Genomic DNA, 12,794 nt, shown 5'->3' with positions numbered 1-12,794 from the left:
TCACATTTTCAATGGCTCCCACTTTTGTCAGACTAGCTTTTGCGCATGGGAGGTTCTTTCTGTTTGACCTTCTACACATTGACACCCTTCACAAGCTCTCTATGGCTCTGCATGGTTTCAGCCTAAAGCTTGCTCAGGCCTTCAAGCCAGCAGATGAAGTTTTCCAGGCCACATGCAATCACTGACGCCAGAGAACACAGCAGCCAGTGCCAAGATATTTGTAAATATAAGTGGCCTTGAACTGTTCTCTTGATTTTTCTTTGCTGAGAATGCTGAGATAGAGCAGCTGTCTCACGGGTTTCCACTCACTCAGCTGCTCTGATTTGCCAGGGTCCTATTCATTGGTCCATTTCCTTGTTCTGCTTGCTTTAGTGCGCATCCTTTATTATCTCTGCTGCTGGAGCTCTTGGCATAAAATAGATCCAGTTTAGTATCTGGCTACTGATTCCACAGGTTGGAGTCTCTACCGAGTTTTATAAGATACTTGAATGTTACGTGATGTGTTTTATGTTGGATTTATCTGTTGTTCAGGTCAAAACAGTTTCCAGCTAAAAATAAAGGTATGAAAAGAATGCCAATTATTAGAAAAGAAGTCAATTATACAAGTACAGACAAAACAGAAAGTTCTTCAACAAATCCGCTGTGTGCAGGTGTTTGAAGAGGGTGAAGAATAGGCAAAGCGGTGGTGGATTGGCCCTTCATATGCATATTTTTATAATGCAGTGATACCTTGGAATCCAAACTTAATCCGTTCCAAAACCACGTTCGAGTTCCAAGACAATTTTTCCCATTGAAAATAATAGAAACTGGATTAATCCGTTCCTGGGTCTCACAAACTCAAATTTTAACAGTAAATACACTGGATTTTAAGGTAAAATATTAACAAATATTCCAAAGCAGCATTCAGATTCTGGGGCAGAAACACACACATACAATGTGCAGGGCATTGGGATTCCAAAGCAGAGTTCGGATTCTGGGGCAAAATTTGCTTGAATTTTTAGTTCGGATTCCAAGTTGTTCGAGTACTGGGGCGTTCGGATTCCAAGGTATCACTGTACATGCTTATGCACATAATTTTATCACATACATAGTTAGAGCACATCTAAATTTCTGTGTACTTTCCCTGGGATAATTGTATAAAGGTAGATAGATGTGTTTTTTAAAAATTAGGCACAATCCTTCCAGCTATAATAATAACAGTTTGTATACTGCAGGACCATGAAGTTCTATGCGGTTTACAATGATTAAAAGTTACAGACTGAGTAGTACTAACATTTAGCGGTCAGTTATTGTGGGGAGAGATTATTCAGTGTAGCTGCCTAAGTACTTTAGGAACAAATATGTTTTTAGGTGTTTCCTAAATTCCCCATAAGTATTCGCAAACATGAGTAATTGTTTCAGGTCTTTACCCCATAATGCTGTCTGATAAGAGAAGAGATTTTGATGGTGTCTTTTAAATTTACATCCTTTGCAATCTAAGCATCCAGTTATAAAACTGTCCTCTTGTACAACTTAATTTATTCTCTCAGAGTAAATTACAAATATGAGGACTGCCAGGAGTACTAAAGTGTGCTACCTATACCACTAATGTCATGTTATTTTGAGGTGTTCTTTACTGAAGAAAATCAAAGAATGCATTCATCTGTCTGTGAAAGAGACACAAACTCAATCATAGATAAAACACACAAATAAAATGCAGACACAAATCTTCACGACATGCAGACATACAAACACATGCACACCGATTTATCCAATTAAATATAGAAACATGACTGCAAACAGACAAAACATAGACACAAGCATACATAGGTGCACACACAGAGATAAAAATAGAAAAATGCAGAAACAAAACATTAGAATAATGTAAACACACACAAATATACCAATAAAACAGCGACAAACAGAGAAAAGAAGATGATTTGGAAATAATTCTGTGATGCTTGCTCAGCAAGTTTCCCCTTTTCAACACCCACCATCTCTTCTACACAGACTTTTAGTGTATCTCACTTTTTTGTTTTCAATTTTAGTGTGAAAAATAACACAGCTCAACACATCATTGTTCATCAGGATAAACGTATAAGGAGGGTCAACGACAGTTGTCTTTGTACCAATCATCCAGATAGTTTCTGTTATGTCTGTGGTTCATTCACAACGAAAGCACAACGTCAAAGGTCCAATGGGTGACCAGGATAAGTCTTGGGCTCTACATATCATCTGTACCAGTTGTTCCAATGGACTTCGTGACTGGCTCAATCGACGATAGGCAGCAATGTCATTTGCAATCCCAATGATGGAGGGAACCGCAAGACCATATTAAAGATTGCTACTTTTGCCTTGTGAATACAAGTGGATTCTTAGCTAAAACTAAGCACAAAATTATATATCCTACTCTGGATTCTGCTATTAGACCTGTTCCTCATGATGACTCACTGCCTGTCCCTGTACCTCCACAAGATGGACTTGCTTCTGTGGAACATGATGAGGAATGTGATGATGATGCAGCAGCTGATTGTAAAACCGCTTAGATAATCTTGTTAAGAGGTATATAAAATCCTAATAAAAACTTGAAAAAACCCCAAACCAAACCAATCCAGAATTAACTGATCTTGATTATGTAAATGATGAAGATTCAGAACCAAAGACCTTTACACAAGCTGAGCTCAATGAGCTTATTCGTGATCTAAATCTTTCAAAAGAAAAAGCAGAACTTCTTGCTTCAAGGCTTAAGCAAAAGCTGCTAATATAACTCATTACAGAAAAAGGAATCATAACTTAACAACATTCTTCACTATAAATGGCTCATTGTGCTTTTGTCATGACATCAACAGACTTCAACAATTTGTCACAAGTGCTTTGTTGAGATGAATGGCGTCTCTTCATTGATTCTTCACAGAGAAGCTTGAAAGTAGTGTTACTACACAACGGAAATTCTAAACCAAATATATCAATTGCTCATTCTGCTCATCTAAAGGAGTCTTATGAGAATATGAAGAATTTACTAGAAACAATCAGTGATAAAACACACCAGTGAACATCTGTAGTGATCTGAAGGTCATTGGCATGCTAATGGGAATGTAAGGAGGATTCATTAAATACTGCTGTTCCTATGCTTGTGGGATAACAGGTCTACAGCTGAACATTATGTCAAGTGTGTCTGACACCTGAGGGATAACAGGGACAAGCAGTGTGAAATTTATGCCATTGGTGGATCCTCATAAAATATATTTCTTCCACCTCTTCATATCTGATGAAGAACCTGGTAAAGGCCATGGGTAAAGGTTTTCAATATCTTGTTAAGAAATTTCAAAAAATCAGTACTGCAAAACTGAAGGAAGGAATATTTATAGGCCCACAGATCAAGTCCATTATGCAGGATGAAGATTTTAAGCATTCACTCTCAGCAGCTGAGCTTGAAGCTTGGGAGGCATTCAAGTGGTTAGTGGAAAACATTCTGGGCAATCATAAGTCTCCTTCATACAAGGAAGGAATTCAGAATCTCCTTGACTCATATCAGAAACTTGGCTGTCTTATGTCATTAAAAATACACTTTTTGCACTCACATCTTGACTTTTTCCCAGAAAATCTTGATATAGTGAGTGACGAGCAAGGAGAACGTTTGCACCAGGACATTCAGTTAATGGAGCGTCGCTTTCAAGGTTTCTGGAATGAGAGTATGATAGCCGACTACTGCTGGATGTTGTGCCGTGACAATCCAGACACAAAAAGAAATCATACTCTAAGCATTTTTGAAGAAATATGGGTTGCTAAGTTACACAGTCCAGTATAATTTATACTATGCTCTGTGCTTATTTAACTTTAGACTGAAGATACTGCAATATTTCTTTAAGTTGATGCTGCAGTTCTTAAAACCCTATTTGCAAAAACACTATAAACTAACATTAGTCATAACTTAAAAAGTTTATGTGACTGAAAAAAACTGATAACAGATGTGAAATCAGCATGAAAAATTGATTTAGAAAAATGTGCTGTGTTGTCAGTGATTCCGAAAAAGTTTTTTTTGTTGCCTTGTGTAATGAATGGCTGAACCATATATCTTTATTAAGGTTGCTATGTAGTGATGCCTAGTAACCAAATAATTTCCTATTGTTGTTATTTGTGTGGCCTCCTAGTAGGCAGTCTGCCTGTTACCTGCTCAACCAATCAAATTCAGAGCTGTGCCCTAAGGGCCTTTAAGGGGTGGGGCGAATCCCCTAAAGGCCCTGACTTCATGCCACTGATCCAGATTTATCTGAACATATCCTCTTTTTAGAGGGTGTCTGGATGGTTTTTCTAAAATCTGGCAGTTTCTCCGGGTTTTGAACTCTGAGCTCAGCCTAAATTTTTTTTTTACCTCTGCGAGAGCCCAGAAGAACAAAGGAGGCAGCGGGGGTCACCAAAGCATTCTAGTCTATTGCAGGCCCCCAGTTCTAACTCACCATCTCCTCTGACAGCCCTGCATACTGGAATTGCTGCTGTTCAAACTTATAGGGGGTGGTTTTGGCCAACCTGGAGAGCTGGAATGGGACTGCCTGGAACTGCTCCTGGAGGGTCATAAAGCACCGAGCACCGGAATGGGGCAGTGAGCGCAGCCAGAGCATAGTGGCGGCTTCCGCCGCTGCCACTCTAGTGCATTTACAACACAGCAGCCGTCAATATGAGCTCATGGTCTTTGGTGTGTGGAGACGGAGGGAAAAAGGCAAGCAGGGAATGGAGGAGACATTTGTCGCACATGTCCTCCACTTATTCAGGCACACTTCCTTCTACAACCACTGCCCCCTATGTGATGACATCCATAATGGCGTAGCTCAAAGGTACCGGCTAAGAAGTGGGCATTTTCTTGACTCTCCAACAGGAAGCGAGGAGAAGGAGGAGGGAGAAAGGGACAGAAGAGGTACTTGGCGGGGAGCAGGGTCTGAGAGGGGCAGGAACGCCTTTGAAGAAGTATCTTGTTACTGTGGTGTGTGGCATGGCTTTTGCTTGTCAGTGATATGGATGGGCATAGTGGTAATAACATGTTTCCTAAGCCAATTCAGGTTCGGATAACTTTATTAGCATAACAACTGCATATGTACTGCCAAAGTAATAGTGAATAAAATAAAAAGTGTGATTTTCTCCACAATGTACAAAGTGGAATAGACTAGATATAATAAATACAATCCAAACAAAAAAAAACATAAAAACAAAAAATGTACATAATACTAAATCAAAATAAATAGCAAACACCAAATAAAAGGCAAAAGAATAGCCATAATAAAGTCTATTTTTCAAACAGCCATGTCTATTTGTGTGAGGGGTGGGAGGAGGCAGGGCCATATGTTCTCTTTTTTATTTTCTGAATATGGTAGCCCTAGTTATAAAAAAATGTACTTATGCACATACTTTTAGCTGTGCACATTTATAACTGCTCCCAAGTAGGGCTATTCAGCCACATTTTAATCATTTCAGTTGCTTTTGTGGTACTATTTTATAATAACATAAGAACTTATTTTATAAAATAGACATAAGAACTTAAGAATTGCCATACAGGGACAGACCAAAGGTCCATCAAGCCCAGGATCCTGTTTTCAACAGTGGCCAACCCAGGTCCCAAGTATCTGGCAGAAACCCAAATAGAACCAACATTTCAGAGCTGAGATTGTGATGTCATAATGCCTCATTCCACCATTGCCTAAGAGCCAACCTCATTAGTGATGTCACAATGGCTTGATTATCCCTATGCAAGAACACAAGAGTTGCCATACTGGGACAGACCAAAGGTCCATCAAGTTTAGTATCCTGTTTCCAACAGTGGCCAACCCAGGTCCCAAGTACCTAGTTAGATCCCAGGCAGTAGCAGTAGTAGCAGTTTTCAGATGATTTTGAGCTAGGACAGGTATGGCTCTGCTACCTCTGTAGAGTTGTGGCTCTATCCCACTGAACTGAGTTTCAGTAGTGGCTGCTACCTTGAGCAAAGTTCTGAACTTAAACCTTTTGAGCTACTATTTTTTGAAGGTAGAACACACAGTGAGGCCATGAAGTATCTCCCTTGAATTTATAAAAATGATTGTACTTCAAAACTAAATAAACTAGTTAATCTAAGAAACTGCTGATTGTGCCATCTTGAATTTCTTCCCTGAGAATGTTAAGGCTGAGGGGTGGTTTAATGACTAGATAATTTGGGGAGAGAGGTGTTTTTATTTCTAGAGCTTGCGTTCCATGGACTTCCTTGCAGTAGCATAACCAGACCTCAAATTTTGGCTCAGAGGATGGACTGGGTGAGCATGACCCACGCATTTCCTCTCTGCCCCCTTTCCCCCAAGCAGTAAATATGAATACCTTGGCTGCTGGGAATGCCTGGGCCCTGCCAGCTGGAGTCCTCTCTAGCGACCCCCCTGCAGTGTCATGCCTATGGAAGTCAGCAGCATGTTTCCAACCACTGACATTGGTACTGCCCGCCCCCCCCCCCTGCGGCGCACAGAAGGCCCCAGTGAGAAGGCCGCAAAGCAGCCTGTGAGTGCTGCTGGCCCGACACTCCTCTGCCAGAAGGTATTTATGGTCATGGTCGGCGAGGATCAGTTGGGAGGGAAGGATGGAGGGTCAGCGGCAGTTCGGCTGTACAGTGGGTGCGGCTGGGGTGGCAGCGGGTGCTCAAGGGTTCTGCTGCACAAGGGATGGGAGGGAGGGAAGGATGGAAGCTGGGCAAGGGTTCTGCTGCACAGGGGGATGGGAGGGATGGAGAGATAAATGCTGCAGAGAGAAGGCACAAGGGGATGGGGAGGAAAGATGTTGCACATGTGGGGGAAAGGAAAGAGGAAGAATTGGAGTGAATGAGAGAAAGGAAGAGATGATCATGCACATGAAAAAAATGAGCCCTACCTGAAAATAAGACCTACATTTCTCCCTCCGTATTAGCGGTTTCTGCACTCACGGTTTCGCTTATTTGCGATTTTTTTGCATGCTGACTCCGCCTCTAAAAATTACATCATGAGTAAAGTTCCTTTTCTTTTATTGTACCAATAAATAAAAGTTTAGCGCTTACCAACATTCACTCTGAAAATTGCTGCTTCCCAGTGTGCACAGAGAAAAACGCTGCGTCCCAGCATCCATAGAGAGAAACACTGCTTCCCAGCATGCATGGAGAAAATTGCTATTACCCTGAAAATCGTTGGGAATCGCTGCTTGCCTGCTATCAGCCCGAAAATCACTGGGATATTGCCTCTCCTTCAGGAACAGGTCCAAAAACCACGAATAACAATTGAAAAGTTATTCGCGGTTTCAATAGTAAAAACGCTGGCTGTTACAAAAAAACACGAATAACATATAAAAAGTTTTTCGTGGTTTTCCATATTCGCAGCTATGTTCCATCCGCATCCACCGCGAATACAGAGGGAGAAGTATAGTGCCTTTTTTAGGCCCCAAATGAATATAAGATACTGCCTTATTTTCGGGGAAACACGGTACACATAGGTAATAGTCAATTGAAAGCTTCATCCTCAGTGTCTGTTTGTCTGCCATATTTTTGAGATAGTTCTGTTAAAATAGGTTCGTTGTACTCCAATTTGACTCCTAAGTGGGATCTCTCACACCTCAGGTTGGCTGGTAGTGAAAATGCTGCAGGGCCAGTATTTACAGCCCCTCGGGGGAAGGAGTTATAGCCATTGCTTAAAAGGTAAAAATCAGTGGCTAGATTTAAGGCCTCTGAATTTAGGGTTCTGGAAGGAGCCTTAGTATGTGACCCCTGGCCTAAGACCATTGCTGCAATTACAAGTCTAAATATACTGGAGGGAAGATTAAGATATAAAAGAGGGGTTAGGAATGTAAGCTTGTGGTGTTATATTCCCACTTTCCCTCTGATTGGGAGTAAGAGAAGCAGTACAAATGGGGTTGCATGACTGTGATAGAGGTGGGCAGTGTGCTCCGGAGAAGGGTTGCACAGACAGACAGACCACACACTGAGCATTCAAGAAAAAAAACTCTTTAATTAAACAATAGTGCAGAGCCTGTTTCTTCACAAGCTCCTATAAGTTTGTGTTCTTCAATGAAAACAAGTAAGCTTTTCCCCAGTCTTTTCCCAAACACAAGTCCCATTCTCATTAGGGTTTGACCACGTGCCCCAAACAGTCTTTATTATAGGTGCAGGAAACAGTAGGCAGCATTTGGTCCCAGGTCTTAGCAGGCACTAGAACAAAGGCAGGTTTTTAAATGCAGTAGAGTCTTACCTCTTACAATCTCTGTCAGTGCGAAGCCCTTCCAACCAGCTTCTCCAGCTCCTAGGTTCCCTCTAGCACACTTCTCCTCGGCCTTTTAAGTTCCCCTCAGTCACTTCCTGGTTTCCTACTTTTCTCCCTCCCCCCTTCCTGAGGAAAACTCTTTCTCACTGCTGCTGTGGTTGTGAGACAGTTTAACCAGGAGGGGGTGTGCCAGGTTTTCCTGAGGTTTATTCTGAGTCTGAACAGCAATGTCAAGCCGGGGAAGTGGCAGGGTTTCATACACTATGTCACAATGACCTTTGCAGATTCCAGATTGAATAAAATGCAGTTGGTCTCTGCGGTCCTTGAACGTAGTAAGCTTCAGGCCTTGAATCCTGTGGGGGTTAATAAAAGAAAATTCCCGTTCTATTTGTAGCGCTTTCTTACATATTTTAATTCTTTATGAAAAAGCAGACAAACATTTCTCACAGTTATATGTCTTACACTATTTTGATTTGTATTTCCAGGGTGAAAGTGGAGATGCTGCTGATGATGAGATGGCAGTTCGTAAAACAAAAAGTTGTAAAGAACCCCGAAGCAGAAGTGGTTCTGATCCACCAGACATTGATGAACAGGAAGATTCAGGTAGAAATGCAGTGGCGTACCAAGGGGGGGGGGGGTGCACAGCCGACCAGGTCCGGAAAATTCTACTGGGCCGATCAGCCTGCCTCTCCCCGACGTCAATTCTGCTGTCGGAGAGGAAGTTTGGGCCAGCCAATCGCTGCCTAGCTGGACGAAACTTCCTCTCTGACGGCAGAATTGACGTCGGGGAGAGGAATACTAGTTGGCCTGACGCAGGGAAGGAGAGCTTGGGGCGGCAGCGGCTTTGGGGCATGTTACCCAATAGCGGTGACTTAGGGGGCTGTTCCCCGATGGCAGTGGCAATGGCTTGGGGGAGGGCAGGGAGAAAGAAAGAAAGGGGGCAGGCACGGAGACAGAAGGAAAGAAGGGAAACAGAAAAAGAAAGGGGGCATGAAGAGAGAAAAAAAGAAAGGGAGACAGGGAGAAAGAAAGGGCAGGGAGAGAGGAACAAAAAGTAGGGGGAGGGGATGAGGTCTGGAGGAGAGGAAACATACTGGCTGAAAGAAGGAAAGAAAGATTTGATGCACAGTCAGAAGAAAGTGCAACCAGAGACTCATGAAATCAACAGACAACAAGGTAGAAAAAATGATTTTATTTAAAATTTAGTGATCAAAATGTGTCTGAATTTATATCTGCTGTCTATATTTTGCACTATGGCCCCCCTTTTACTAAACCACAATAGCGGGTTTTAGCGCAGGGAGCCTATGATTGTCGAGAGCAGCCCTGGGCATTCAGCGCAGCTCCCTGCACTAAAAACTGCTATTGTGCTTTAGTAAAAAGGGAGGGGGGTATTTGTCTATTTTTGTATGCTTGACCTCTTTGAAAAATCCCCAGAATAGGAATGATAATTAACATTTTCTCAGCGTACAGTGTGCTTTGTGTTTTTTTTTTTTTATTTTATTGTTGATAGATCATTTTGACTTGGTCATTTTAAAAGTAGCTCGCAAGCCCAAAAAGTGTGGGCACCCCTGAGCTAGAGCGTTGAAGCTGCGTGTTTTTGCCATAAAGGTCATCTCTGATGCAACCGGAAGTTGCATCAGAGACGACCTTTACGGCAGACATATGCAACTACAATGCTCCGGCTGCTGTGAGAAGGCAGTTTAGACATCACCGGCCACAGGGCAGGGAGGTTTGTCAGACCGGGCCTTTTGTATGGGCCGGTGGGGGGAAGCGCCACGATGGTTAGGGGCAGGGAGGGAGAAAGGGAGAAAAGGTGGGGTGGAAAGGAAAACAGGGTAAAACAGAGGGGGGAGAAGGACGCTGAAAGCACATGGGGAAGACAGAGGGGGGAGAAGGACGCTGAAAGCACATGGGGAAGACAGAGTGGGAAGAATATGCTGAATGGAAATGGGGAACAGAGAGTGGGGAGAAGATGCTGAAGGGAATTGAGGAACAGAGAGTGGGGAGAAGATGCTGCAGGAAAATGGGGAAGAGAGAGTGGGGAGATGACGCTGAAGGGAAATGGGGAAGAGAGAGTTGGGAGAAGACGCTGGCAGGAAAGAAGACAGAGATGCCAGACTATGGGAGAAGCGGAGGGAAGAAGATGGGTGCCAGACCGATTTGGAAGGAGGGAGAAAGGGAGAGGCACAGTAACAGAGCAAATGGAAGATGCAGAGAGAAGAGAGACAGTGGATGGAAGGAAGAGAGTAACAAGAAGATGAGGAAAGCAGAAACCAGAGAAGACAAAAGTAGAACAAAAATTTTCTATTTATTTATTGCTTTAGGAGACATGTGTCACTGTTTCTGTGGTGTTGCATTGTATGCAGAGTCCAGCTTCTTGCTGGTTCAATTTAACCTTTGTCTATGCATTTCTATTTTATCCCCCCTTTTGCAAAACTGTGGAGCATTTTATAGCGCCAGCCGTGGTGGTAGCAGCTCTGATGCTCAGAATTCTATGAGCGTCAGAGCTGTTACCACCGTGGCTAAAATCCACACTACAGTTTTGTAAAAGGGGGAGGGGTTAGTTTGTGATGACATATTCCATACCAGACGAAGGTGTTTTCTGTGTTCTGTGTGTTCGAAAGACATGGTTTTTTGTTAGGATTGACGATGTAGGATTGATCTGTACTAGTCTGGCTTGTTTAGTTTTACAATGGGTGTATTGATGTTGTACTGCTCACTGCAGTATGTAAGATACTGCCTTTTCCTAGGTACTCATGTGTGACATGTGGCTTGTTACTAAAAATCATGTTTTTTGTACGGAGGGGGGGTGCCAAAAAATGATGGGCCCCGGGTGTCACATATGCTAGGTACGCCACTGTAGAAATGCTTTTCTTTCTGCTTAGGTGCTCATTTTCAAAGCAGGTGGATGTCTTAAAATAACTTTAAAAAAAAGAAAAACATCCAGATTCTTCTGGAGAGTCAGAATTTGGATATTTCACACTGCAGTTCATCCAAATAACAAGGGGATGTGTTTTGGGTGGAACTAGGTAGGGCCGAAAAGTAGGACATACAACAAGAATTTCTAAACCGGAGGAAACGTCCTTGTCTAAAAAGAAGGACATTTTCTTCTAGATCTGTTTCAGTCACATTCAATAAAAAAAAAAGTTACTCTAATAATTAAATAAAACAACCCAAATTGAAGATCAGCAGGAGAGATGCCCACTCTCTCCTCCTGCGTCACACAATCACCCGACGCTGCAGCGGAAGAGATGCCCACTCCCTCCTGCTGAAATGCAACCCCCTCCCCCTCTCGTCTCTGAAGATGCCCTTCCCCCCTTACCTTACGATGGCTGGCTAGAGAGATGCCTACTCCCTCCAGCCAGCAGGCCCGCCTCTTTAAAATGGCAGACTTCTCCCTCCCAGGTGCCGGGGGAGCCCATAGGTTTGGGGGAGTGGGGAGGGGTCTGGAAAGGGGTATCACCAGTTGGGTTGGGAACTTCTGAGGGGGGCTGCATGAGAGAGTAAGAATCCCTCCTGCTGGGGTAACTATTCGGGGTGGGGGGGGTCAGCAGTTCCTGCAGGAGGGAATAGGCAACCCTCTTGCCGGGGGACTTCTTGGGGAGGCATCTGTGGTTCCTGCAGGAGGGAGTGGGCATCTCTCCTTCCATAAGACTTCAGGGGGGGAGAGTACCCTGCCACAGTCACTCAGCTGATCGCAGCAGGGAGATTCCCTTGCCGCGATAAGTTCAGCAGCCTCGTCTATTTGAAATGTACATTTTAGGTGTCTACTTAAGTTCGCCCAAGGCCACTTCCAGGCAAAACCACACCCAGCCTTGGACGAGCTTAAGTGTCCTGACCCATCTCCCTCAACTACAACAAATGCTTACCCCCTGCCTCATGGTTCTTTTTTTTTTAACGTGCATCCCAATCGGTCGCTAGACAGCAGTAGGATGCCTACCGCTGCCTAATTCAGGATGCCCATTTTTAGTATCTGCCCCAAAGTGAATAGACTGAGGTATAACATTAGGTAATATTTATCATAGAAAGAATAGTGAAAGCATGGGAGAAAAACATAAAGGCTATTATTTCAGAAACATATCCACATGTATATTGCATATTCATGTATAGGTTTTTGGGTTGTTTTTTTTTTAAAAAAGCGTTTGTTTCAGCCAAGGCTTTACATGAGGTTTAAGAAATCATTCCTTCTGCATACTTGATTTCCACCTCCAAACTGGTGACACCTCTTCCACATTTTACGTGCCGCCGCCGCCTTGATGTGGAATTGCCGAGTCAGTGTCGTTCATTTTTTCCAATGTGTATCTTTGTCAAATGTCTCCTCCACTTCATGTGTCAACACATACGCACACATTCCTGCTGGTGTTTTAGAAAAGACTCCATCCAAGCAGTGGAGTAGCAAGAGTGGGAGGCGCCTGGGCCGGTGGCACCCCCACCTCTTCTCTGCCCCCCTCATTCCTGTCCCACCTCCCCTGCTGCGCACATGCCCACCTTCCCTTCCCCTATATCAGTTTAACTGCTAATATAAGCAACATCTCCAACCTGGTGTCTGCACTGACCTCGGCTCCTCCTCTGATGTTATTTCCT

General features: G+C 43.4%; 1 protein-coding gene across 3 annotated transcripts in view; it reads left to right on the top strand.

The window, feature by feature from the left end:
- The window catches only part of PLCE1 (phospholipase C epsilon 1), a 496,428-nt gene that overhangs the window by 393,398 nt on the left and 90,236 nt on the right, over positions 1-12,794 (top strand). For all 3 annotated transcript variants that reach the window (XM_033942327.1, XM_033942328.1, XM_033942326.1), the window contains one exon: positions 8,696-8,813. In XM_033942327.1, the coding sequence (XP_033798218.1) occupies positions 8,696-8,813 (118 nt within the window). The remainder of the gene's footprint in view (positions 1-8,695; positions 8,814-12,794) is intronic.

Source organism: Geotrypetes seraphini, chromosome 4, assembly GCF_902459505.1.
Source record: "Geotrypetes seraphini chromosome 4, aGeoSer1.1, whole genome shotgun sequence".
Taxonomy (NCBI): Eukaryota; Metazoa; Chordata; class Amphibia; order Gymnophiona; family Dermophiidae; genus Geotrypetes; species Geotrypetes seraphini.
Note: the sequence above shows the minus strand (reverse complement) of the source record. Positions and strands in the feature narration are given on the sequence as shown.